We start from the raw sequence: 24,147 nt of genomic DNA on the forward strand, positions 1-24,147 counted from the left end.
CTCGGAGGAGCCTGAGAGTTCGCGCTGAGCAGGGCCAGGTCTGCAGCACAGCAGGGCTCTCTGCTTCTGCTCCCTCGTGTTGCTGCCCGTCCAGTACTGATACCTGTCTCCTCTGCGTCTCTTTTTCTGTTTGTTTTTTAAAGAGCATGAATGAAAAGGGAGCTCCTCTTACCCAGGACAAGGGCTAAGCTCCCCCCTCACCCCGAACAAACCAGCAGCCAACTCCTCTCAGCCAGGGGAATGTGGCTTTCCACAGTCAACTTTGATACTGTTAGAGCAATGAGCACAAGGCTTCCAAGAAGCATTTCCTGCCGCTGGGCAATGCCAAGAGGTGCTTTGGAAGACAGTACGTCTCTGACCAAGCCCTGGTATCGGGAGGAGCGAAGGTGGGGGGCTGCCTGCCGCCCTGGTCCATGCCACACATGCTCAAAGTGAAGCTGTGTTTCCGTGCAGAGTGGAGGAGAGAGTTAACACCAGATGCCTGCCAGTCTCCTCCCTGCCGTGAGCGCGAGCGTGTGTTCACGTGTGGGTAGCCCCCCAGGCCGAGGCACTAGAGACCATCGAGCATCCTTGGCCAAGACCTTGGTGGAGGGAGGCCCCTCTGCTGAGGACTCCTTTCTGCACAGTGCAGAGGAATGTGGCAGTGCCCTCGGAGGCAGCACTGGATGTGACGCAGCTGGGGAAGTGGGACGTGGTGGCAGTGCCTACGTGGTCTGCTTCGCCCAGATGGGGAGGTTAAGAAGAAGTCCTGTAGCTGAGATTTCTCACCTGCTTTTCATCTGCTGGGTTCTTAGGATGCTCTTCTCTCTATAGCCATCATATGAAGCCCTGACACCTCAGCTGGATCCAAACCCAGCCTGAAAAGACACAAGCAGTGGAGCGATGGGTAAGGACTGGTGCTTGGGGAGGAGGTGATAGCCACCTACTTCTTTAAAGGACATTGCCACATCTGCTCTGCCAGCTGCTGTCAGTTCGGTGCTGTACTTCTCACGTGAAAAGCACACTCCTGCTCCTTGTGCCATCTCTCACTCTTTCCTTCCAAGATTTCCAAAGGCTAAAATTTCAGCTTGCAAAAAGGGGCTGTAGCCAGTATTACCCCTGTCGTAGCCAACTTCAGAAGGTGCATCTGAACCTGGCAGTTGTTTCCCAGGCCTAAGCTGGGAGATAGAAATGTGTGTGGAGAAGAGAGAATCCCAAATCCGGTACTTGTTCTTTCTTACCCACCACAATCACTCCAGTCTGGCAAAACCACGTTCTTCCACTGGTCTTGGGCACTTCAGAAAAGGGATCTCCAAGCAATGGGACAATTACCAGTCTCCTGAGCTAGGACATCGGACCCTTCGTTGTTCTCCACCTTTTGACCTTAACTCCGTCTTGTAGCCTGGAACCTCAGCAATGAAATCGGCTTCCTCTGAGCTTGGATGTGATGGATTGATTGAAGGACAGGTGGGGCAGCTCTGGGGGAAGGGGAACATCTACGTCAAACGTACAAATGCCCCTTCTTTTCCTTATCCGCTGGTTAAACCCAGAGCTCCTGGGGGCAGGTGGGAAGACTCCAGCTAATAGAAACTCTGAGGGTCTTAAAAACAAAAACAAAAACAAACAAAAAAAATTGTCAGACCTTAATGGATATTTTTCAGCACATTCCCACTGCCTCTAACTAGTTTGCACTATTCAAATTTGTCAGCAGTGGGTCTGTGCTGATAGTACTAGAAAAGCTTGTTATAGGCAAGACTCATCTGCTAAATATCTTTCTTTCTTTTAATTTTATTTTCTTTTCTTTCTTTTCTTTTTTTTTGTGTGTGTGTTTGGAAGATTGTCACCACAATGGTTGAATAAGGCTAAAAGGAGAGAAAATACCTTTCTGATCTCAGCCTCCAGTTCTGTGAACTGGGCAGAACACTGCTGTCTGCTCAGAAATATATATATATATTATATATATATAATTTTTTTTTTATAAAGAAAAGCTAATGTTTTAACAAGGTTAAGAAGCTATTGGAAAGATGGAGATGGCAGCTAAAAGTGGAAATGCAGGAGAAAAAAAAAAAGGTCTGCCTTCCTTGTGGTCTCTGCAGCACAGACCTAGAGAGGAGCACTGAACTGTGGCTCTTGCTGACACATTCCCTGTCCCCAGCCACCTCCCGAGTAAGTCACGGGCTGAGCTGTGCCGCCTTCCATCCGCCTGGTACTTACAAACTGTGAATGAGATCTTTCAGTTGCAAATGGTTTGACTCTAATTTTCGCTCCCTATCCCCGAAATTGCTCTGGCACAACTGTGTGCTTGCACTTTTTTTTAAATTTTTTTTTTTTCTTTTTCCTCCCCCAGCTGTGTTGTCCCCCCTCCCCTCTGCGCCACGCAAACCGCCCCGGCGCAGAGACCCTCTGCTCAGTGCAGGATCCGTTTCTGCGGTGGGGGTCTTGCCTTGCTGCCCCTCCACATGTGAGGAGTCTTAGGCTTGAAAGTAACACGCAGAATGGCTGTTTCAGGGCTGCCGTGCTAAATTCAGCCCTGAAGTGCCCTGTTTGTGCGTGTGATGGCTGCGTGGACGTGAAGGCTGTACCTGCCAACCTTTGGCAAGCAACAGGTCCTTGGGATTTGGGAACAGATATTTCTTAGTGCTGGTTTGGGTCAGCAAGATGATGGACAGAAGTGTTAGGGGTGAAACAGTGGCTGTTAAATGTGCAAATGTGGTCTCTGCCAGCTGCTTGCCCAGCTGTGTTTGTCTGGGGTTTGATTTTTATTTTATTTTTTATATTTTTACTCTTAAGGTCCCAAATTTGCCTTGCCACCTGTTTTGCTGTCACGCTGACCATCAGCACGGCCTTCAGACCAATCTGTAGCCACAAGGGCCTGACATCGTGCCCAGACCTGGTCAAACTCTTCCAAAATTTAACCACATTTCACGCCCTGAAATTAGAAACACGCCAGTACCAGGAAGAGAGGGGATGGGAAGGAGGGAAGGCTGGTTGGCATCTATCCCTTGTGTAGCGAGTCATAGTACAACATGCGTTGTCTCCCAGGACAAACAAAAACCACGTTCAGATCAGTGGTTTGGTGCCCAAATCCCTGGGCAACAACAGAAAACTTGCAGGGGGTCAGTGAGAGGTACTTAATGGTGCGTTTGCAGTCCGGAGGCTGAAACGTGCTGTATGGGGCTCCTCACTGCTACTGGGAAAATATTTGGGAGCCCACGCATCGGAATAGGTTGGAAATCGAGGACTGAATTCAAGGAATCGGTTTTCTAGGCAGGATCGTTGTTAAAAGCAGGGAGGGCTGAGCTACACCGCGTCCCTGGTTCCCCTCTGCTCTGTGCTGGCCATGCCATTGATTTTTGTTGGTGGCAGGAGTTTGAGTGGCAGGAGTTTGAGTACAAAGCCCCTCTGCTCTCCGGGGCTTTCTGGAGCAGGGAGGGATGAGGCTGGAGAGGACGAGCAGGGGAAGAGACATATAGCACTTACACATTTCTCTGACATCTTCCAAAGGCGCCCGGTCCCTTTGAAGTGTGCTCCTTGTCTAATCGCCTCAACCTGTCCCAGAGCCAAAGGTCCCTTTGGCAGGTTGAGGGGAGAAGAAGGGGGCACTGCTGGAAGGTCGACATTAAACATTTGTATCTCTGTGAAAAAGAGGGAGAGCAGGGGAAAGCAAAAATAAAAGCTAAAGATTATCTGTGTTTCAGTTGCACTGGGGTACGTTTCTTTACCCGTTTTGATGCTAATGTCTCACTTAGTATGTTGCATGTGTCTTTTTTGTTTTGATTTGTTTTTTTATTAAATAAAAGAGAAAAATGTGTATATTTTTGGCAATTTAAGGTAATGTAGCTAAGATATATTTTTTTCACGCTGCTTGACTGTTCTTTATTATAATAAATAATATTAATATTAATATCAAAGACTTTTTTAATACAGCTAGGGTTTCAAAATTTAAATGAGAATAGGGTCTTGTGGGATTAACTTCCTGTGGCTGTGCTGAGGTCCCGTTGCCCGCAGTGCACACGGATGCACACTCCGATGCTCTCGAGGAGGCAGGAGCGAGGCCCGGGGAGGGTTTCTCAGCCTGGCTCCTTCCTGGCTTTGCATCTCGGGAATGAAGGGAGACCAGGGCGAGGGAGGAGCAGTTGGTTGTTGTTTCATGAGCGAAAAGGTCATTCCCCCGCTCCCAAGAACAGCGATAGCCCCTGCTGATCAGCAGAGATGCCCAAAACCAAACTCATTGACCTTGTAAGCTTTCCAGCTGGCTTCTCAGTCCTCCCCTTTCCCAAGAGTTTGTTTCTCCTAAGCACCAAAGGGAAGGGCTTGCGGTGTTTCTGCTTTGGTCTGTTTTTCTCCCAAACAGCCCTGCACAGCTGGGTGATGAGGTCTCTTCAAAATATGGTTTGGAGACATGTCCTGCTCGTGAGAAAACCAGCTCCCACTCCAGTGCTCAGCTCTTAGATCTGGCTTGGCACTTCAATGGGTCATGCTTCAAAACTGCATGTTTTTCTGTCTCGTAGCCCACAGGCTCCATGGTTCTGCCTTCTCCTTCTGCTTTTAAATCTGAAGCTGGTTTTATTGACCTTTTGTTTTTCCCCAGCCATGTGTGCCCACATCCCATCAACGAGGTGAACTCTGCTTGCCTTCTGGGTTCACAGGGCTCCTTTAAAAGGCCCAGGAGAAGTTCTCCCCCAGCACCTGATTCTTCTGCAGGGCTTTTCTCGCTCTCGTTGACCAGCAGTCAGCATTGCACCTGGGGGGGAGGATATTGGAGGCCAAAGAATTTGCCCAGGTTTCTCCAGACAGCCCGAGAGCTGTCAGGAAGGGAGTGCAGAGTGAACTGGAGACACAGGAGTTGATAGGTTTGGGTCATCCAGAGGCAGCAGAGTTTGGCATGTAATGGCTGGTCTTGCAGAGTTGGATCATCAAATGCTCTGGGTTGTTGGAGGAAACTTTCAGCTGTTTTTTGAAGGGAAAAGGAGGTTTGGTGTCTGGTTCTGAGGACGTGGTTGCTCTCTGCAGTAGCTGGTAGCTGCAAAGCCTCCTCTTCTGTGCCTGTTTGTGGTTAGTGCCAGGGTGCAGGCTGGGAGGGAGACGCAGGGGATGCCTGTGCAGCAGCAGGGTCATAGATCCAGTTCTGCTGTGTTTCTTGGAGCCCTGAAACGTGAAAAAAAAAAAAAAAAAAGATTAATATTTCTGCAGAGTTATGTTGGCTTGTTTCTGGCATGGTTCTCCTCTTTCCACTGCTTGGCTCTTGGTAGCGTGTCTGTTCCTGTTTTGCATGGATGGGGACTGGAGAGACATGAGAGGAAGGTGCTGAGCAATGTTCAGTGGTTTTGTACCAGGTCATGGCATCTTCTTGGATCAGGATAATGGGAGAAACACATCTGTAGCAGGTGCCTGAAACGCAGCTGTCCGAGCAATCCTACGCAGAGCCCCTCTCTTCCACAGGCCTCCTCTGCTCCAGGTCTCTCCCAACCGGTGACGAGTGTCCCCTGGATGTAGCTCTGGTATGAACGGGGGGGGCTCCCTTGGCCCTGGCACCCACCGAACTCTGCAAACCTCTGGTTTTCTCTCTGTTTCCACGCTGGCACATGTGCTCTAGCTGCGAGCTGGCTGTCCCCGCGGGACGGGGCTGGTTCAGACTCCGGCACCGTCCGCGCAGACTACATGGCTGCAGATGGCCTGAGCCCCTTGGCTCCGTACCAAAGACAATATAGACAGAGATGAGGTCTTCTCACATGCTCAGTAGAAGACTCCAGAGAAGACATACCAAGCAGATGGTGTCATTCTCTTTGGGGTGAAATGTTCAGGCTAGTTGGCAGGGTGAGAGGTGACCGATACGTCTGAAGCGAGCGGGGATCCAGCCCGCTGCGGCGGCGGAGGGTGTCCCTCGGGAGCTCAGAACAGGCGGCGGTTGTTTGCCGTGACCGGTGGATTGGCTTGAGGACACAGAAGCTTTCCTGCTGCAGAGAAGGACATCTGCCTGAGGGCTTCTCTGTTCGGTGCAAGTCCATCCTTCGGTCTAAAGTGTCCTGCCTGTCCCCGAGACGTCTCCGAAGGACAGCGTAGCCGTGGCTTGCACCAGGGCCCAGCTGTACACAGCAGCGGTGCCAGTCGCTGCACAAACCTTTCAAGTTAAAGCCCGGTTTGTTTGCACGCCGCTCTCCAGAGCATGCGTCACCCCATCCAGATGGTGATAAGGGCTTTGCTCTGCTTTGTGTTTGCTGTTAAGGAGACCTGCGTCATCTGCTAGGTTCCAGCCTGGACGGGGCTGAGCAGGCAGCCCTGTGCCCAAAGTGGTTTTTCAAGGGCTCTCTTCCAGCCCAGCCAGTCCGTCAGAGCTGGCAGCTCATGCTGCTCTGTTATTTACCGTTGCCCTTGGTATATGCTGTGCTGTGCGGTTTCTTAAACCCACATAAGTAAAAATAATCAAGTGCCTGTGATCAAAACAGCCTTGAGGCAGGGAGTTGAATGGGTCCCTGGTGCCTCTCCATTGTGCATTTAGTTTAAGAAATGGGAGTTGTCATAAAGGCTGTAGATGTCACCTTTGCAGGAAAGGGTGAAGTAGCAATAATTTTAATAGTAACTTTGCAGCAGCAGATCTGAAACTGCAATTCAGAGGTGTCGTCTCGTCTCCTGTTTTCCAGATGGGGAAGCAGAGGCACAGAGAGGACTAATTTGCTGAGGAGCCAGGTCTCCTGTGCTTTGTTCTTCCCTCCCCTGCCCAGAAAAGGGACCCCAGCTCTGTGGTACCCACCAGTGGGAAGCGTGGGCTCCTGGGTGTCCCATGTGGCTTCAGTCCTGCAGGGAAGCTTCTTGGGACCATGGGGTCCAGAGAGAGCCCAAGAGCTCATAAACTTGTGCAGCTGCCAGCCCTTCTGGTCTTTATAGCGGCGCGTAATGGGCACAGCCCGGCTCTGGCTGTGACTCTCCGTGTCCATCAGGGCAATTGCTGCTGTGTGGGGGCAGCGAGGGCAGGTGGAACCTTTCCTTTGGCTCCGTGGGTTTTGTGTGAGGATCCTCGGCACAGAAAATCCCATCCTAACCCACTGCTGCCTGCCTCAGGACATCAGACCTGGGGCATCGCTGCGGTGGGAGCTGCGGGGTGCGGATGGGGGGGTTAGATGGGTGGGAGCAGCAGCAGCACTACAAAGAAAGGATTTTTTTTTTTTTTTTTTTTTGCTGGTGAGACCTTTGGCGAGGTTGTGCTCAGAGGGAGGGTTTGGTTTAGGCTCAGCCAAACCCCCACACCCCCATTTATCCCTTCCCTCCCTGGTGTATGTGGTGGAGCCGCTCTGCCTGGACAGGTCCCCCCCTTGCAGCTCCCTGCCGCAAACCCACTGCTCAAACTGGAGTAACGTCTGGCCTGATGGAGGGAGGGAAGTTTTATGTGGGTTTTTTTTAACTGATATTTCAAAATTTATCAGAATTTGAGGGCATTGATTTGTGCTACCAATGGTTAAAAAGTAGGAAAATGGGAAAACTCTGTTTAGTTGACGATTATAATTTTAATTTTGAAAAGTCATCAATATCCTGCCCAGCAGCGCCGATCTGTGACTGCGCTCCAAATTACATGTGACATCACAGCTAAAGGGTAAAGCGCAGAAAACCCCTCCAGGGCCTGGTTTGTATATTTAATTTAAGCAGCAAATGCAAAGTTTTAGCACCTGCCTGGGCCGTAGGGAGCCTCTGCTGACGCCCATCCGCGGATGCAGCCTCTGCAAGACAGTTTAATCAAAAAGTGCTTGCAGACCTAAACGCCGCAGTGAGCGGGAGGGTCTGGGATCCAGGTTATGGGGGGATCAAACTAAACGATCGGCTGCAGACAGATCCCTTCGTAGGCACGGCCAGGGGTGTTCCTGCCCCTTGGTAGCTGTTTGGTCCTACTGCTTAGGAAAGCGGGGAAGCTGGAGAGGTCTGTCCCTGTTCAGGACAGCCCCTGCCCATGTGCACAGCCTGGATTTCGGAAGGGTTTAAGCACATCCTCGGAGTTAGGAGGGGTCCCCGCGGCAGAGCCGGTCTCGAGTGGGCCAAAGGGGCCCGTGGAAAAGGGATCATGAGCACAAGAGAGTGATGAGAGAAGCAGCAAGTTGCAAACACAAGAGCATAAACATATAAGCAGATATTTGTATGGTTTTTCCTAAGAAACTGTTTTTATTTGAAAACTACATGGCCAGATTTGTAGCTGGGAATGTACGTACTTTCTTACATATTTGTACAACTGATGCATGTCGGCGTCTTCCGCGCTCACTGCGGGGGACTCAAGGGGAGGATGCTTTCCATTTTAATTTCTTCCTAAGGACAAAAACCGATTCAGGTGCTAAGGGCAGCAGGATCTCTTAGACAGAAAACTGCTCCTGTTTACCCTTCTTCTGTCTTCAGTGGGTAAGGAAGTCAGCGAGCCTCGTTTTCTCTCCATTGTGTATAACACAAACAACAGCTTTGTATCATTAATGTATTTGTATGACTGAGAAATTGCCAGAGTCCTTGTTCTTTTTATTAAAAGAATGTTTTCAAAAAAATAAAAAGTAGGCTAAAAAGATCCACTTCCCTGTCTGCTCGTTTTCTCGATGTTTCTGGACAGACACGACGCTCAGCCCCGCTCACTGTGCCTCGGAGGAACGAGGGAGCGCAGCAGCTCCCAAACGACTTGCAGACCACCGGTAATCTGGAAAGCCCAACCCATGGCCCGCAGCTGGGCTGCAGAGCGGTATTAAACAGAGAATTTACAACCTCCTCCGTTAAAAATGTGCAGAGGTGGATGTTTGGAAGTCTCCAAGTACTGCTGTGAGCTGAGGCACTGAACCTGGGGCTTGAGGTTTGGAAGTCGCTGCCCGGAGGGGAATTTTCTCCCCCTGCCCTTGGGACGGCAGCGCTGGGGGTGAGTCCTTGGGGGGGGGCACTGTAGAAAGGAAGATAAAATGGCCTTGGGTTGGACGTTGGGTTTAACACCTCTACAGGGTGATGCACGTGGTGCCTGGATCACACCCTCGCTCCCATTGCACTGGGAAGCTGGGATGCTGGGAGCTGACCGTGGGCATCCCCCCATGCAGGACACGCGGTGGCCGGGGGGCCGTGACCCCCCCCCGGGGCCGGGTGGGATCCTGCCCGTGGGGCCGGCTCGCCGTGGAGCGCTCCCCCTCCGGCGCGCGGCCATCTGCAGAGCTAAATCATTTCAGCTGTCAAAAAAAGCCAATTTTTCCCAGTAGTTAAATGTTTAAAAAAAAGAAAGGGGGGTGGGGTGGGGGGGAGAGTCCAAACCTTTGATGCTTAAAAGATGAATTTCCAGGGAAGGGGAAGAGCCCACATTTGGCGAGCAGAGGGACATCAACACCCCCCTGGCTGCAGTTCCACGGGGGGGGGCCGGGGCGAACCCCCCCAAAACCGGCGGGGGGGGGGGGGCAAGATGGGGGGGGGGGGCAGCACCAAAGGGCTCTGCAGGCCCAGAGCCCGGGTTGATCGGGCACCCCGGGGTGGGCTTCAGGGATCCGTGCGAGCATCCGTGGAAGTGGGAACCTTTCTGCAGCGAGCAACCGAGCTCCCGCCGAGCCCGCCCGCCCCGGCTCTTCCGGCGGGGCCGGGAGGAGGAGCCGGTCCCGGGGAAGGTGACCCGGTTGACGGTGGCGGCGGGGAGGGGGGGGGGGGGGGAAGGAATTGAGTTGGGCCATGCCGCTGCTGAGACCGGCTGCGCTTGTGACACTGATGAGAGGCGCGGGGAACGGCGGGCGGCGGGCGGGAAGCGGGGGCGTCCGCCGGTGCCGGGATTCGCCGGGGGTTTTGCAGATCCCTTCGCTTTTTTCAGCCCCCCAGGTACGACGGTGTTCGGCCCCCCCGCAGCCGGTGATCGCCGCCAAGCAGCCGTTCCCGGTGGAGCTGAAGGCGGGGAAGAAGTACGCCTGGTGCGCCTGCGGGCACAGCAAGAACCAGGTCGGACCGGGAACCGGGGGGGCGGGGGGGGGGTCCGGACCCCCCAACCCCGCCGCCGGCTGGGATGCACGGGGGGATGCGGACGGGGATGGGGCAGGACCGGTCTCACGGGGACCCCCCCCGGTCCGGGGGAGGGCTTTGGGGGGAAGAGATGCTGTTGCCGTCCCGGGTGCTCCCGCAGCACCCCAATTCCCAGGGGATGCATGCAGCCGGGGGGGGGGAGAGGTCTGGGTGCAACAGCATGGTGCATGCTTCATGCCCAGTGGGGTGCAACAGCACAGCCCCCAGTCCAGCCAGGCACCCCCCAGCACCCCAAAATCCCCCCCTTTACCTCCTCTCCTTTTGCTTCGCAGCCTTTCTGCGACGGGGCCCACAAGAAAGCGGCCCCGGGGATCTCCCCGCTGCGCTTCATCCCGGAGGAGGACAAGACGGTCTGGCTGTGTGGGTGCAAGCGCACCCGCTCCCCCCCCCTATTGCGACGGCACCCACAAAGAAGAGGCCGTGCAGAGAGCCCAGCTCCCCACGCAACCCTGACACGGCTGCACCCCGCAGGGATGGAGGTCACAGAGCCCACGGGAGCTCGGGACCACGGGGATGTTGAGTCCTCTCTCAGGTTTGGGAGGAGATGCTCAGCTCCCATCCCAATTAACCTTAATTACTGAGCTCTGAGGGCTGCCACCAGCTGCAGCAAACCAGCCTCGCCCCACCACGGGGGCAGCGATTTTGCCTTCTGCCCGGCTGGGACCCTGCCAGGGATAACGAAGGCTTAGCAGTGGCTGCGGAAAAAAATAATCCACTGGATAATGGGACCTTCAGGAGTGGGTTTGCATTGCCAGAGCTGTGGGTGCCCACCGGGATGCGGGACGGAGGGAGCCGGGCGGATGCATCTGTACAGGCGGACGAAGGGAATGACAGTCTGCAGCATTTATTACATTTACAAAGCTGTATAGTTATACAAATGTTTAACCAATAACAATATATGAATATCAGAATATATTACAAGACATTAAAACATCGTACAGGATGCAAACATACAGAGCAATTTGGTTTGTACCATATAGGAAAAAACAGAAAACAAAACAACCCCCCCAAGAGTCCCACACAAACCCCAGACCGAGGCACTTCAGCTGCCTCCCTCAGTCCATTTTGGCCTATTTACAAGGAGAAAAGGGGTGTCAAAGTCGAGACAAATGCAGCCCCCCGACACGCTTCGAGCCCCTCATCCAGCCCCAGCCCGGGGATGGGGAAGAGAGAAACAAAAAGGGCCCCGCGGGGACCTTCCCGGGCCCCAACCCCAGTGCCCGGAGGGCAGCGGAGCCCGGGGCTGTGCTATAGCGAAGGTGCTGCTGTCAAGTCCGTGATGGGGGTGCAAGTACTTAAAAAAAAAAAAAAAATCATTAAAAAAAATTAAAAAACTACAATAACAACATCCCATGTTTCCTGACCTTTGGAGTCGGGCTGTTCATACAATTCCCGTGCCGCTTTCCTTTGGTTCTCACCGTGCCGTCGTGGGCGGCCGTAGCCGCTGCCTGGCCGTGGGGTGCCATCCGGGCGCTGCAGGCACTTGCTTATTTTTTGTCATTCACCCCCTTCCCCAGCAAGGGTAAGAGAGAAACCCCCGGGGTCTGTGCTCCCCGGGGCTCATGTGCTTTTTTTTTTTTGTCAATGTACAAAGTTGGTCCCTTCCCCGGAGCACGCGGGCAGCCGGCGATACCGGTGCCGCGCCGCTCCTGCCCAAAACATGGCAGCACCTTCCCACGCTCGCCCCTCACTGAAGCCTCCTGGCTAAAGGCACTGTAGTCTTATTTTTTTTATTTTATTTTTTTAAAAACCCAATGTGGGGACAGGAGAAGGTAGGAAGGACGGGGGGGGAATAAAAATAAATGCTCTGAAATGTGGCGTTGAAGCCATGGAGGTGAGTGGGGAGCCAGCAACGTGGGGGTCCTGTGCCCCCCCTCCCTGCCTGGGCAGGGCAGTGGCATTTGAAGCCCCTGGGTCCCACGCAGACTCACCCAGCGCTGCCAAAGCAGCCTCCAACCATTTAGATGCCCCCAGCCAAAATTTCCCATCAGTGCCCGGAGCCGTTGGCACCCAGCGCTGCCCGTCTGCCCCGGGGAGGAGAAACCAATGTTCAGCGGGGCTTGTGCTCCCACCCCCGGTACGGCTGGCCCTTCACCACCAAGTTGCAAGCATAGTTTTTTTAAGCTGGGGAAAAAAAAAAAAACAAAACCCAAACTACTTACTGTGCATAAAGGGAAGCGTCTGTGTGAGGCTTTGCTAGATCAGAGCCTGAAACACCATCCAGAGACCACACAGCGAAAGCAAAAAAGAGACAGAAACGTGTACGGCGAGGCAAAGCTGAGGGGGGGGGCAACACTGGCAAGTGATGCTCGATGCCAACAAATGGACCACTGGTCCCAGCTGGCCACAGGCACCATGTTATCAAACCTGGTGCCATAAAATCCCCAAATAAACACAAAAAAGCAAAACATCACAGGGCACGGCGGGGCTGGGGGGCAGTTTTTTGGCTTCTGTGCTTGGCCCTTACCTGTGCTTGGCCCTTACCTGTGCAGCTGGGAGTCCCCACTCACGGCCCCATCTCGCTCCGAGCAGGCGCGAGGGGAGAGGGATGGGGAGGAGAGTGAAAAGCGTTAGAGAAAACGAGCAAGGAAGGCGGCAGCGCCTGCATGGCTCCCAGCTCCGGCATGCAGCTTACATAAGTTAAGACAAAAATTAAAAAAAAAAAACAAACAACAAAAAACATTTAAAAATATTCAACCACATTTATGTGTCTTATTTGCATTTTAAATTAATCTGGTCAATCAATAGAAAATAAGTATGTATAATTTTTTTTTTCTCCCTATGTACACATATATATTTATATATGTATATATATAATATATATAGATATATAAAACCCAGCCAGGAGTCCCTGTTTCGTCATTGTTTAGGTCAAGGCGGAGGCCGTGCTGCCATTGACAGTCGTTTTGCGGCACCGGCTGGCGGCGGGCGGCAGCGGGGTGGCAGTTCGAGGTGCCGTTGAGCGCGGTGCCGGTACCGGCGGGGCCGCTGCCGGCGGTGGAACTGGGCGAGCCGTGGGATGGGGTACCGGGACTGGGCAGGGAGGAGGAGGTGGCGGGCAGCGTGGCGGGGCTGTGGGCTTTGTCGCTGACCGACTCGCACTCAGAGGCGCCGCTGGTGTTGGTGCACTCGGAGGTGGCCGGCTGGGACAGCTTGAGCCGTTTGCAGGCGGGTTGGACGCGGTATTTCAGCGGCAGGGGCCCGTTCTGCAAGCGGGAGAAGGGCAGACGCATGGCACCCGGCAACCCGTGGCACCCCGTGCCGGGACGGCACCGGCGTGCACCGCGTCACCGGCTGCCCACGGTGGCAGCGTGGCCGGGTGCCGGCCACCAGCCCTCCTGCCTGCCCTGGAGAAAGGGGGAGAAAAGCAGGTGCAGCCCCCCCGGCCTCCTAAAAAATCACACCTGGAACAAACACCTTTGTAAGGAGGGGGCATCCGGGGTTTTAATTTGTTGAAGTGCTCAAATTTTTAAGCTCTCCAGTTTTTAAGCTCTTCAATTAAGTTTTTTCAATTTTTAAATTTTTAAGTAAGTTCTTCAAATTTTTTCAGTTTTAAAGCTTTTTAATGCTTTTAGCCTTCCCCTAAAGGACTGCTTTTCCGAGCTTTTCTCCGAGACAAGCCCCAGTGCCGGTGCCCACAGCAGGGAAGGAGGCAGCTCCGCTTACCCTCCTCCAGGGATAGATGTAGGCGATGTCCATCAGGGTGTAATACTCCTTGAGGGGCTCGTCTTCGTAGAGGACTTCCACCTGGGGCAGGGGACAGTGTCAGTTGCCCGACACGGGGGCAGAGGCACCACCAGCCCCCCCCCCAAGCTGCTTATGGGGCATCGGGGCTTCTCCATCCCTGAGTGCCTCTCCCAGAGCCAGGGTCTGCCAGGGCTCCCAGCACTGCCCTTGCCAGAAACTGGAGCAAATTCAGTTTACATGCAACACGCCATAAGGGACGGATCCTGCCCCAGCGCCCACGCACTGGGGAGGCAAAGCCTGGGCTGCACAAAGCAGAGCCGTGATATTCGGGACCAAGCAAAGCACGGCGTATTTGCAGCGTGGGATGCAATATGGGATGGCCAAAATGGCATCAGCCCCTCTGAGCCCACCAGAGTGCACCGAGAGCCGGGCAGCGAGCGCGCCCCAGGCACACGCTCACCTTGTACTTGCTGGGAACGTCCATCTTGTTGCGGAGGAACTTGGCCAGGTGCATGACGGTCATCGCGGCGGGACAGCGCAGGAACCGCACCCCGTTCTTCTGGGGACGCAGCGGGAGGGGGCCGGGGGGAGAGGCGTTGCTGAGAGTCCGCCGTGCAATTAATGGGCAGTTCCCACCTCCTTCAGCAGACGGTTTGGGGGTGCCCTCCGGTCCGCCCCCACACCCCAAAAGCCCAGGAGGCAGCTGGACATGGAGGTCTCCATGCCATGGTCCCACCACACTCACCTTCTCCTTCTCCAGGTCCCCGTTCTCAACGGTCCCTTTCTTCTCCTCTCTGGGGGGAGGAAAGCAAACACAGGACAAAGTTTATGGAGGAATAAAAAGGCAGAGAGGAAAAATAACCCATCAGAAAGGCCATCCATGGAGCGGCTGCAAGGGGAACATCCAGTGACCTTCAGCCAAGCTCTGGCTTGGCCACCCCTGACCACGTACACGCCCAAGTTGCTGCATTTCCAATCCAGCACGTTGCAACCACTGCCCGGGCTGCCGCCTTCCCTGCCTCCTCTGAACCGCTGCTCCGGATGCCAATGACATCCTTGGAGGCCACCACCGGCACCAGGGATGCGGCAGCCCTTGGGCTCTGCTGCCTGGGAAGGAGCCTTGCCCTGCCTGCCCGGGGAGCGGTGATGCGGGGACCCCACTGCCATAGCAAGCACCCACGGAGGATGCAGGATGGGGAACCAGAGCAGATGGGTTTTGGGTTGCTCCTCCGTCCATTCAAGCACCCTGGGAGATACTGAGCTCCGAGCAGGGGCCGTGTCAGCCACCGCCACCTCACATCTCAGCTCCGTCTCCGGAGCGGGAAGAGAGGATGAGAGTTTATTCACAACCCCAAACCCAGGCAGAGGCTTAGGAGCAGCCAGAAAACGGTACCTTGACCCTTCGTAAAACTCTATGGACAGGCTAACGATCTCATCATCTGTCAGGTTCCCCTTGTCCTGCTCGGAGACTTCCCCGCGATCTTCATTGGACCCGTTGGGGACTGCGGGAGCAGAGGGAGGGAGAGGCTGAGCTGTTGCGGGGAGGCACAGCCAGGGTGAGGGGGGGTCCCCGGGGCTGACACTTACGCTCTGCCATGGGGTAGGCTGCGTAGAAGTCGCGCCGCCTCTTCATCTCATCTGTGGGAGAAGGGAGGAGGAAGGTGAGGGGGGAAAAAAATCACACCAAGGGGGAGATAGGTGCAAAGAGGGGAGCAAGAGGAAGCCCCGGACTGCCGAGCGCCTGCTCCCCGCCGGCAGCTCGAGCACGAGCTGCCTGGTGCAGACGGACCCGTAGGAGAGCAGTCGCTTTAGCAAGAGCAATCAAGTCATACCAGTAAAACCCTTGGAGCGGCTGCAAATCTGCTGCTGTGAGAATGCCTTTATGGCGGCTCGACTGTCCTCAGTCTTTCCACACCTGCAGACCCCCACACTTTTTCCCCCGAGGACGGGCAGGCACTTGGAGAGCAAATCCGCGGCTCCTGCTCCCAGCTTTGCTTTTCGTGGTTCCCCCCAGCAGCAGCCCCCGGGCTGCCGGAGTGTGGGATGGGCACTATCCGGACGGACCCATCCCTGTCCATTCACACCATGCATTTTCCTGCTGTCCCCATTACACGGGCAGGGGCGTGCGTGGGCAGTGCGAAATCCGGGGGACCGGTTTTGCTGGTGGGTGGGAGCGAGTTACAAACAACCCCAAACCCACACAATTATAATTGTCCATGGCTGTACCTTTGAAAAGCCCCGGGACCAGTTTGTACACTATGTCCTGTAGGGTTTTGTCCGACCTGGGGGAAAAAAAGAAACAGGAAAGGAGAGAGAAATCAGCTGGATTAGGGAACAGCTTGCTTCCTTGGGCTGCTGAAAGCTGCCCTGCACCATGTGCCCCCGGCCAGCCCAAATGCCGCTTCCCCCATCTCCCTCCTGGGAAACTCCCAGCACAAAGCCCCAACTCCCCATCCCATGGCGATGCCACAACCCTGTCTTGCAGGCAAACCTGTCCGCCCTTGCGCTCACTGCAAAGGGTTAACTCTGGAAAAAGAAAGAAAACCATTTCAAAAATCCTTGTAATTGCTAGGGATGATGACAGCAGGATTTTGGGGCCAGGATCCGTTTCAGTAGTCAAAATGATTACAAAAACACACTGAGAACTTAAAAAAAAATAATCTAAGATCAGCAAATGTTTCTGCAAGTTTTAATTTGCATCTAATTTTATTTTTGGACTTGGCTGCAGTTCAGGGCTCAGGCTTTCATTTCCCTCTTGTAAGGATGTTGTAAGGATGGCAGGACAGTGTCCAGTCAGGTTGCTATACAGGAAAGCAAAGTGGACTCCCTAAACTGTGAACATCTCAAGGCAGAATCTTCTAACGCACTCGAGGAACTGGAGAAGCTCGAGTCCCATCCTCAGCACAGAGCCGAGAATGGGATTTTGCTGAAGGCTTGGGCTTGGGACCCTGCAGGCAGGGCATCTGGCACAATTTAAAACCAGCAGCTCAGCCGAATTAAAAAAAAATCTCAAAAACAAAGCAAGAGCAGTGGGACTGGTGAAAAAGTAAATTATATCTGCAATTATTTCCATTTTAATAATAAGGCCTTTATTTTAAAGAAAAACAAATGACCATACCCTATATTATTTTTAGCCTAGCCGTGTCTTTTATCCCTAATTCCTTGGTGATGTCACACTGGTTCATGAGGCCCCGCTGTGATTTTATTTATAATACATACCCAGAGAATTTGCTTTATAATTTACAGCAAGCTAATGAAAAAGCAACCTCAGCCGCTTGATTGGCAGCTTAATTACCAGCCGGTCCCTGCTCTTGCATGAGTCAACCCCATTCAGCCCAGCACAGTGGCACTGGGTGGTGGCCGGGGGGACACAGGGGGGACACGGTGGCCAGGCGTGGGCAGCACCCTCAGCACCACCCAGCATCATGCCCGGGGCACGGGTGTTTCGGCGCTGCCGCGCCACCGCGGCTCTGGTTTGGGAAGCAAAGGGGAAAGCAAGCCCCTCATCGGTGCAGAGAGTTTTCTATGGCACCAGATCTGGATCAGGCCCCTGTCACCTGCGGCAGCACCTCTGCCCGCATGTGCCCCACATTTCCCACCGCCGGGACCAAACGGGAGGCGAAGGCACTGTGCCACCACGACAGCCGGGGTTCGGGGCCGCCGGCGCAGAGCTGCTCACGTGCGCGGTGCCCGTCTGCGGCGCGGGCGGCTGCGTATCCGTCTCCGCACGCAGACAGGGATGTTTTGGCGAGGGAGCCGTGGGAGCCAGAGTGTAAATATTTCATAGTCAACCGGGGGGGGAAGGGGAAGGCGGAAAAAGTGTTACTACAGAAACAGATTTACACGGAAGAGGCTAAAAAAAAGGAGGATAAAAAAAAAGCCGAGTGATGTATTGCAGCCTTTCATGGTTTCTATGCCAACCACCTGCAGAGCCAATTCCACAACTGACGGGACATGTCTGGCTTTCCCCAGCCAGACGCGGGGCCGGGGCAGAGCCGGCACGAAGCCAACACCACCGTGGCCGGGCACCCTTTCACCTGCGCTGCCGTGAGCCCACCCTGGCATCCCCCAAGGGACATGGCACCATCCCCACGGGGGAAAGAGCAGGGAGTTAGAAAACACAGGCGGGTCCCAGGTTAAACTGCGCACGGTGGGGCTGCAGGGACGGATGGATGGACGTCTGTGGTCTGGGATGCGCAGGGATGGGCACAGGCAGCCCCTGCTCTGGCTGGCACCCACCCCAGCCTCCTCCTCCTGCCACAGAAGAGATGTCCCAGGGTCCTGTTCCCTCCATGGTGGCATTTCCCACTGTCCCTGTTCCCCTTCCACCCGGAGAGCCCCCCAGATCCCCACTGCTGTGGGGTGCGGGGTCAGGAGCAGAGAGGTTTCATGCTGCAAGAGGTACAATGGTCCCTGCTCAGCTGCACCATCATGAACCTGGGCTGGCCGCAGAGCCCTGCTCCCCATCCCGGGGTGCTCAGGGCTACACCCTAGAGCAGGCACAGGCTGCACCGACACGGGGCCGGGGCTTGGCACCACGCAGGGGCATGGCATGCGGGGAGCCCGCAAAGCTCACCTGATGCTGAGGAGGGGTCTGGTTTTGTGCACTTGGACATCACACATGGGGCAGTACTTGTTCGTCTCCAGGTACCGAACAATGCAGGTTTTGCAGACTGTGGGGAAAGACTCGGCATGAGCAGATGGACAGACGGACGAGGGGGCAGAGCCCCTGTGCCAGCCCAGCAAAGCAGCCCTCACCCCCGCACTGGCTCGGGGCTGGGACCCCTGCTCGCTTGTCCCGGTCTGGCCCCATCCATGACCCCACAGCTCCATGCGGCAGCAATGCCTGATGCAGGATGGGTTTGGGCACTGCAGGAGGGTCTTGGTGCAGCACGGCCACCCTTCCCGGGGCTCGGGGTACCCCACGTGCAGCACGGCCCCGGCCGGGAGCCCAGGACACTCACAGGAGTGCAGACACTCCACAATGGTGGTGGCGTCTATGAAGTAGCCGCCGCACAAGGCGCACATCAGGTGGGGGTTGAGCTCGGTGATCTTTATCCTGGTGGTCCTGTGCATTTTGGAGCAGCGCCGCGGCGGATCCTCCCTGCAGGGAAACACCCAGGGCCACCATTAACGGCCACTTCGTGCAAGGACGGGACCCGTGGGACCCACTTCACCCTTGAAGGAACAAATCCAGAGCAGGGTGGGGGTGCCTGACACTCCCCCTGATGTGCCATGCTTCGCCCCGAGAGCACTGGGGCAGCCCCAGCCCCGCACCCTGCCAGCCCCGCGGGTGCGCGAGCAGCACCCGCACATCTCCCGATGCAGGTCCTGGTCCTGGGCACTGCCCAGCTGCCTTTGCCTCATGTTTGCATCTTCCTGGGGGTGCCCGAGTGGGTCCCCACCATGCCAAGTCACCTCTGAGAGGGGACAAATCACCCCTGTTAGCCAGCCCCTTGCCTGCAGCTCCCCGGGCTGTGCACGCACACATACACACACACAAAGTGTATTTTTGTTTTGTTCGATGGAAAAGGTATTTTCAGCCACTGCCTCGCGGTTTCTATAGAAACTCCCGAGTCCGGTGTCGGCCACCTGCCCACGGCCAGGAGCACCCGCAGCACCTGCGTGTGTGGGTGTGCGGGGCTGGGTGTGCACACAAGGTACGGGCAGCGTCCCGCGGCGTGGGGCGCAGACGTGGGGGAATCGCTGCCTGCCCGCTCCGGCACTTCCACGTTTACAATGGGAGACGGTAGAGCCGGAGCCCGAAATCGCTGCAGTTTTATTGTTTCCATGGCAACCCCGATACTTGGAGAGGAGCCAGAATATTATTACAACCATCCGAGGCGAGGGGGAAAGGGGAGAAGAAACCCTGGGTTTGTGTAAATGAGCGTGGGCGCGATGGCAGAGCCAGGGTGTGCCGACAGCAACACCCGTACGTACCCACAACCCCACCCACCCCGAGGGAGACACACACACGCACGTGTGTGTACACACATACGACACCTACATGCTCGTATCCCCTACGTGCACACAGGCGAAGATACACACGCACACGCTTGCACCCCTGCGGTACAGGCGCTCGCACGGGGCCAGGCACGAAGCGCTGTCACCGGCTGCCCGACACGGGGCCAGGCCCTTCGCAGACACCCCGCAGCCGACAACCAGACAACGGCCGAGACAACCGCCGAAGGCACAACGGCTGCGGTGCGGGTACCACGACCGGGCGAGGAACGGGGTGAACCCCGCACCCAGGGAGAAAACAGGGTTGCACGCGTGTGTGTGCGTGTACAGGAGCGTGTGTGCGTGCAGGGGTGCGCACGCCGGGTGGGTGTGCGCAGGGCTGTGCGTGCGAGGCTGTGGTTTTTTGCGCGTGCAGGGGTGTGTGCTCGGGGCTCTGCGATGGAGTGGTGCGTGCAGGGGTGTTTGTACGACACCGGGTCCGTGCCAGGCGCCTGCCCTGGGGAAGCCGCCCTACGCTCCCGCTTGCTCCCTGCGGTGCTTCTCCCGGGCTCCAGTGTGGGTCTCCCATCTCCTTCACCCACCGTGGAGTCCCCGGAGGCAGGTCTGCAGGGATGGGGACACCGTGGGGATGGGGATGCTGCAGGGATGGGGACACCACGGGGATGGGGACCTCAAGGACACCCCTGTGCTGGAGGGCCAGGGGCCAAGCCGAGCCCCAGGGTCTCCTTACAGGGAGGGGGCCGGGGCACCAGGGTGTTTGGGAAGCCCCCGCACCCCCCAGGCTCGGGTCTCACCCCTGGGCATCCCCTGGGTGGGCACCCCGGGGTGCCCTGCACCTTGCTGCACCCGAGCAGGTGCCCTCAGCCCTCCGTCGCCCACAGGTGATGGGGGGCTACTGCCAGGCTCCCCCCGGCCAGGAGGAATGCCTGGGGGGGGGGCCGCGGTGCCCAGCCCCGGGGCTCCTGCACCGACCCCTGCCAGGGGACCGGGCAGCTCCACCGGGCACCGGCTGCCCACGGCGGGCCGCAGGACCCCACGGCTGCATTTTGGGTGGATTTTGCCGCTTTTGGTGCTCACAGCCACCAATGGCGGCCCGGGTCTCCGCGGGAGGGGGGAGCCTGAGCCACCGGCGCAAACCGGTTCTAATAAACCGGGTGATAACAACGGCGATTTCCTGCCGTGGGGGCAGAAACAAAGCCCCGGCCCCCCCCAACTCCCCTCCCCGGGCACCGGAGCCGGCCGCAGCACCGGCCCCGCCGGAGCCTTCGGGGCCGCCCCGTCCCGCCAGCGGCGCCCGCTGCCCCGGTCCCGCCGCCGGAACGGGTCCCGCCGCCCGCAGCCGGCTGCCCCGCACCCCCGGCCCGCCCCCCCCGCCACGACTTTCGGGGTCTTTTGTCTCCCTGGGCGGTGGCCCGGCACAGTGGTCCCCCCCTTCTTGCCCCCCCCCCCCCCCCAAATCCCCGCGGGACCAGGCACGGGTGAGGAAGGACGTTTCAAAGTCACCGGTAACTTGGACCCGACCGGCTGCCCCCTCCCCGTGGGACCCACCGGCGGCGGCAAGCCCGAGAAATAAACCGGGACGGTTCCCCCCGGCACTGCCCGCTCGGCGGCCACGGACACCCCCTCCCCACCCCGCCCCACGCACCGGGAACACGACAAAAAGGCACCGGAGCGTGAACCCGCGCCCACCGACGAGACCCCCCCCCCCCGCTGCTCCCGGGGTGCGGGACGCGGGCACCGGCCGCTGCCGAGGAGCGAAACGACGTGGCGGGGGGGGGGGAGAAGGAAGCACCGCGGGGAGGGCACGAACACGCGTGTCCCCACACCCGTGTAGGCACAAGGACACACTCAGCCCCCGTCCCCGCGGCGGGACGTGGCCGCCCGGCGTGCGTGACACCCGCCTGGCACAGGCGCGCGGGCACGGACACGCCATGGGCACGGACACGCGTGACCCCGCGTTGTGCCCCTGGGGGGTGTTTCCCGGCGGGGGGGGGGGGCCACCCCGGCGCCGCGGGCAGCTCCCGCTTCTTTTTTTTTTTTTTTTTTGGGGGGGGGGACGACACGACACACACACGACACGATTTGGGGCCGGGGGTGGGGCAGCCCCGGTGAACCCGGGGCGCTCCCGGTGCCCCCCAGCCCTTTGTACTCGCGGCCGGCTGACAGCCCGCCCTGGGGCCCGGCCCGGCCCCTCCGCCCGCCCCGGGGGGGGGCTCCCGCCGCGGCCCCCCCCCGGCCGTACCGCACTGCCCCGCTCTACGCCGCGCCGGGCCCGGGGAGGGGGTGGGGGGTGGGCGTCGGGAGCCGGGGCTGTCAGAGCTCCGTTGCCCCTCGCCGGTGCCCGCCGTGGGGGGGGAATGGGGGGGGGTCAGGGCCCCCCCCCGGGCAGGAGCGGGGCCGCCGCACAAAGCGGGGGGAGGCGGCGGCCATCGGCCATCTTGAACGCGGAGAGAAAAGGGCGCGGGGGGGGCCCGGCGGCGGCGGCGGCGGTGGAGGCGGAGGGGGGGGCCCGGGGCTGCGTCCCTACCTGGTGGCGGCGGCAGCGGCGGCCCCGCGGCCGCCCCTCCGCTCCCGCCGGTCGGCGCGGCTCGGCTCGGCTCGACTCGGCGGCGGCGCTGCGGCCGGGGCCCTTTTTTTTCTCGCGCTCGGTTTTTTTTTTTTTTTTCCTTTTTTTTTTCCCTCCTTCCTCCTCCTTTTTTTTTTTTAATTTTTTTTTTCCTCCTTTTTTTTTTTTTATTTTTTTCCCTCCTCCAGCCGCCGCCAGGCCCCGCCCCGCCTCACGTGACCTCATTCCTTTGGGGTGTTGCGGAGGAGGGGAGTGAGGGCCCGAGATTGCCCCCCCCCCCTCCACGCCGCCCCGCCCCGCCGGGACACGGCCCCCCCCCCGCCGCCGCCGCCCCGGGGGACACCGCTGCGACGGTGCCCCGGTGCTTGCGGAGAGCCCCGCTGCTGCCGTCCCCCCCGCCGCCGCGACACCCCCCCCCCCCCCCCGTTGGGCTTCGGCAGAAAAGGAGAGCGCCCTAAAAGCAGCTGGAATGGGCCCAAAATCCGAGCCGGGGCGGCGGTGCCCGGTCCCCGTGTTCCTCCATCACCGCGGCACTGCTAGGGTGGTGGCCCGAGACCCCCCTCCCCGACCAGCCCTGGGGCATTTTCGGTCCCGAATGGGGGGACTTCCCACCCGGGAGGCGACGCGGGGCATCCCGGGCCCCGCGGGACCTTCCCCGGGCTCCTCGGGCGGGGGTCCGGTGCCTGCCGGTGCTCGGCGGGGCCTGCGGGACCGGCGCCGGGAGGGGAAAGCAAAGGGAAGGGGGAAAAAAAGGAAGGGAAATAAAATAGAGGGAAATTAGAGGAAGAAAGGGAAAAATGGAAAAGGAGGGAAGAAAAGGGAAAAAAGGAATAGGAGGAAAGAAAAAAGGAAGGAAAGAAAAAAGGAAAGGAGGGAGAAAAGAAAAAAGGCAGGAAAAAGGGAAGGAGAGGGAAAAAAAGGAAAAAGCGGGAAAGAAATAAAATGAGGGGAAAAAGGGAAGGAAGGGGAGCAGAGCGGGCGGGCTCACGGCGCCGGTTTCCCCCGCGGGGCCGGTCCCGCAGCCGGGCGGGATCCGTCACGGCGGGCCCGTCCCCGCTCGGAGGGAAGGGGGCACCTTGCGGGGAGCTCACGGGGGATCTCGGGGGGTGCGGGTAGCCGGGGAGCCCACGCGTGTCGGCGGCAGCTCACCCCCCGACGCCCCGCAGCCCCTCTCCAGCGCAGCGGAAAGACCCAGACGGCCCCGCTGCCCCGCGCGTGTCCGCGCCTCCCCCGTGGGTCTGACCGGGGCTCGGCGCGACCGAGGGCGCTTCCGTACACCCGGTGTACCGGCTACTCGGCGGGGCGCAGCGCCCACGCGTTTCCCCTCGGCCCACACGGTTGCGGCCGTGCGATTAATTCCCCACCCCGGCCGGTGTCCCGGTGCCGGCGCTCGGTCTCCCGGTGCCGGTACCCGGTACTGGTACCCGCAGCCCGCGGGCGCTCCCGGGGATGCTCCGGCTGAGTGCGGCGGTCGCGATAACAATCACCAGCGCGGTCTCTGTGGCGCAATCGGTTAGCGCGTTCGGCTGTTAACCGAAAGGTTGGTGGTTCGAGCCCACCCAGGGACGAAACGAACTGTTTTACCTCGGTTTTTCCCCACTTTTTTCCAGGGCCGGTCTCGGGGAGCGGCCGAGGATGGACGAAGCAGGCCGAGGTGGCCGGTGCCGGGTCCCCGTGGGGCGGGCAGGGTGGTTTTTAACTGTGCAAAGAGCTGCGCAGGGGCTTGGTGGGGATTTCCCTGCTCCCTTGGGGTGGTCCTCGCCCTCAGGACTGGGCTGAGCTGGACAGGGAGAAGGTGCGAACGGGCAGGATGTGGTCCCGGTGCTCCCCGTGGGCTCACAGCTCTCTCCAAGGCACTGGGTGAGCAGGAAACCAGCCCCTGGTGTGAAGAAAAACATTTCTGCTTAGCCTGTGGTCCCCTCTGCACTGCGGTTTCTCCTGTAAGCAAAAGG

At 57.9% G+C, this 24,147-nt stretch overlaps 3 protein-coding genes and 1 non-coding gene across 6 annotated transcripts in view; 3 read left to right on the forward strand and 1 right to left on the reverse strand.

Annotated features, from left to right (window-relative positions):
- Positions 1-20,831, forward strand: part of MLLT6 (MLLT6, PHD finger containing) — a 64,022-nt gene extending 43,191 nt beyond the window's left edge. For 2 of the 3 annotated variants that reach the window (XM_052785358.1, XM_052785359.1), the window contains exon 20: positions 144-3,883. In XM_052785358.1, the coding sequence (XP_052641318.1) occupies positions 144-188 (45 nt within the window). In that variant the 3' untranslated portion in view covers positions 189-3,883. Of the gene's footprint in view, positions 1-143; positions 3,884-20,818 lie in introns of those variants that run through there. The other variant, XR_008234844.1, reaches the window with a different exon arrangement.
- On the forward strand, positions 9,625-10,930 carry CISD3 (CDGSH iron sulfur domain 3). Its single transcript, XM_052785361.1, is given in 3 exon segments — positions 9,625-9,900; positions 10,254-10,364; positions 10,366-10,930. Coding segments are annotated over 3 exon segments (441 nt in total). The 5' UTR covers positions 9,625-9,639; the 3' UTR covers positions 10,435-10,930.
- On the reverse strand, positions 12,733-22,282 carry PCGF2 (polycomb group ring finger 2). Its single transcript, XM_052785360.1, is given in 11 exon segments — positions 12,733-12,919; positions 12,921-13,187; positions 13,648-13,728; positions 14,129-14,227; positions 14,414-14,462; positions 15,062-15,170; positions 15,256-15,306; positions 15,895-15,950; positions 18,245-18,341; positions 18,633-18,772; positions 22,157-22,282. Coding segments are annotated over 10 exon segments (993 nt in total). The 5' UTR covers positions 18,745-18,772; positions 22,157-22,282; the 3' UTR covers positions 12,733-12,847.
- A 1,407-nt stretch (positions 22,283-23,689) lies between these two features.
- Positions 23,690-23,763, forward strand: TRNAN-GUU (transfer RNA asparagine (anticodon GUU)). The gene has a single exon. It is a non-coding gene; the product is annotated as a tRNA-Asn (tRNA).
- Positions 23,764-24,147: the final 384 nt, after the last annotated feature.

This window comes from Harpia harpyja, chromosome 4 (assembly GCF_026419915.1).
Source record: "Harpia harpyja isolate bHarHar1 chromosome 4, bHarHar1 primary haplotype, whole genome shotgun sequence".
In the NCBI taxonomy this organism is placed as follows: domain Eukaryota; kingdom Metazoa; phylum Chordata; class Aves; order Accipitriformes; family Accipitridae; genus Harpia; species Harpia harpyja.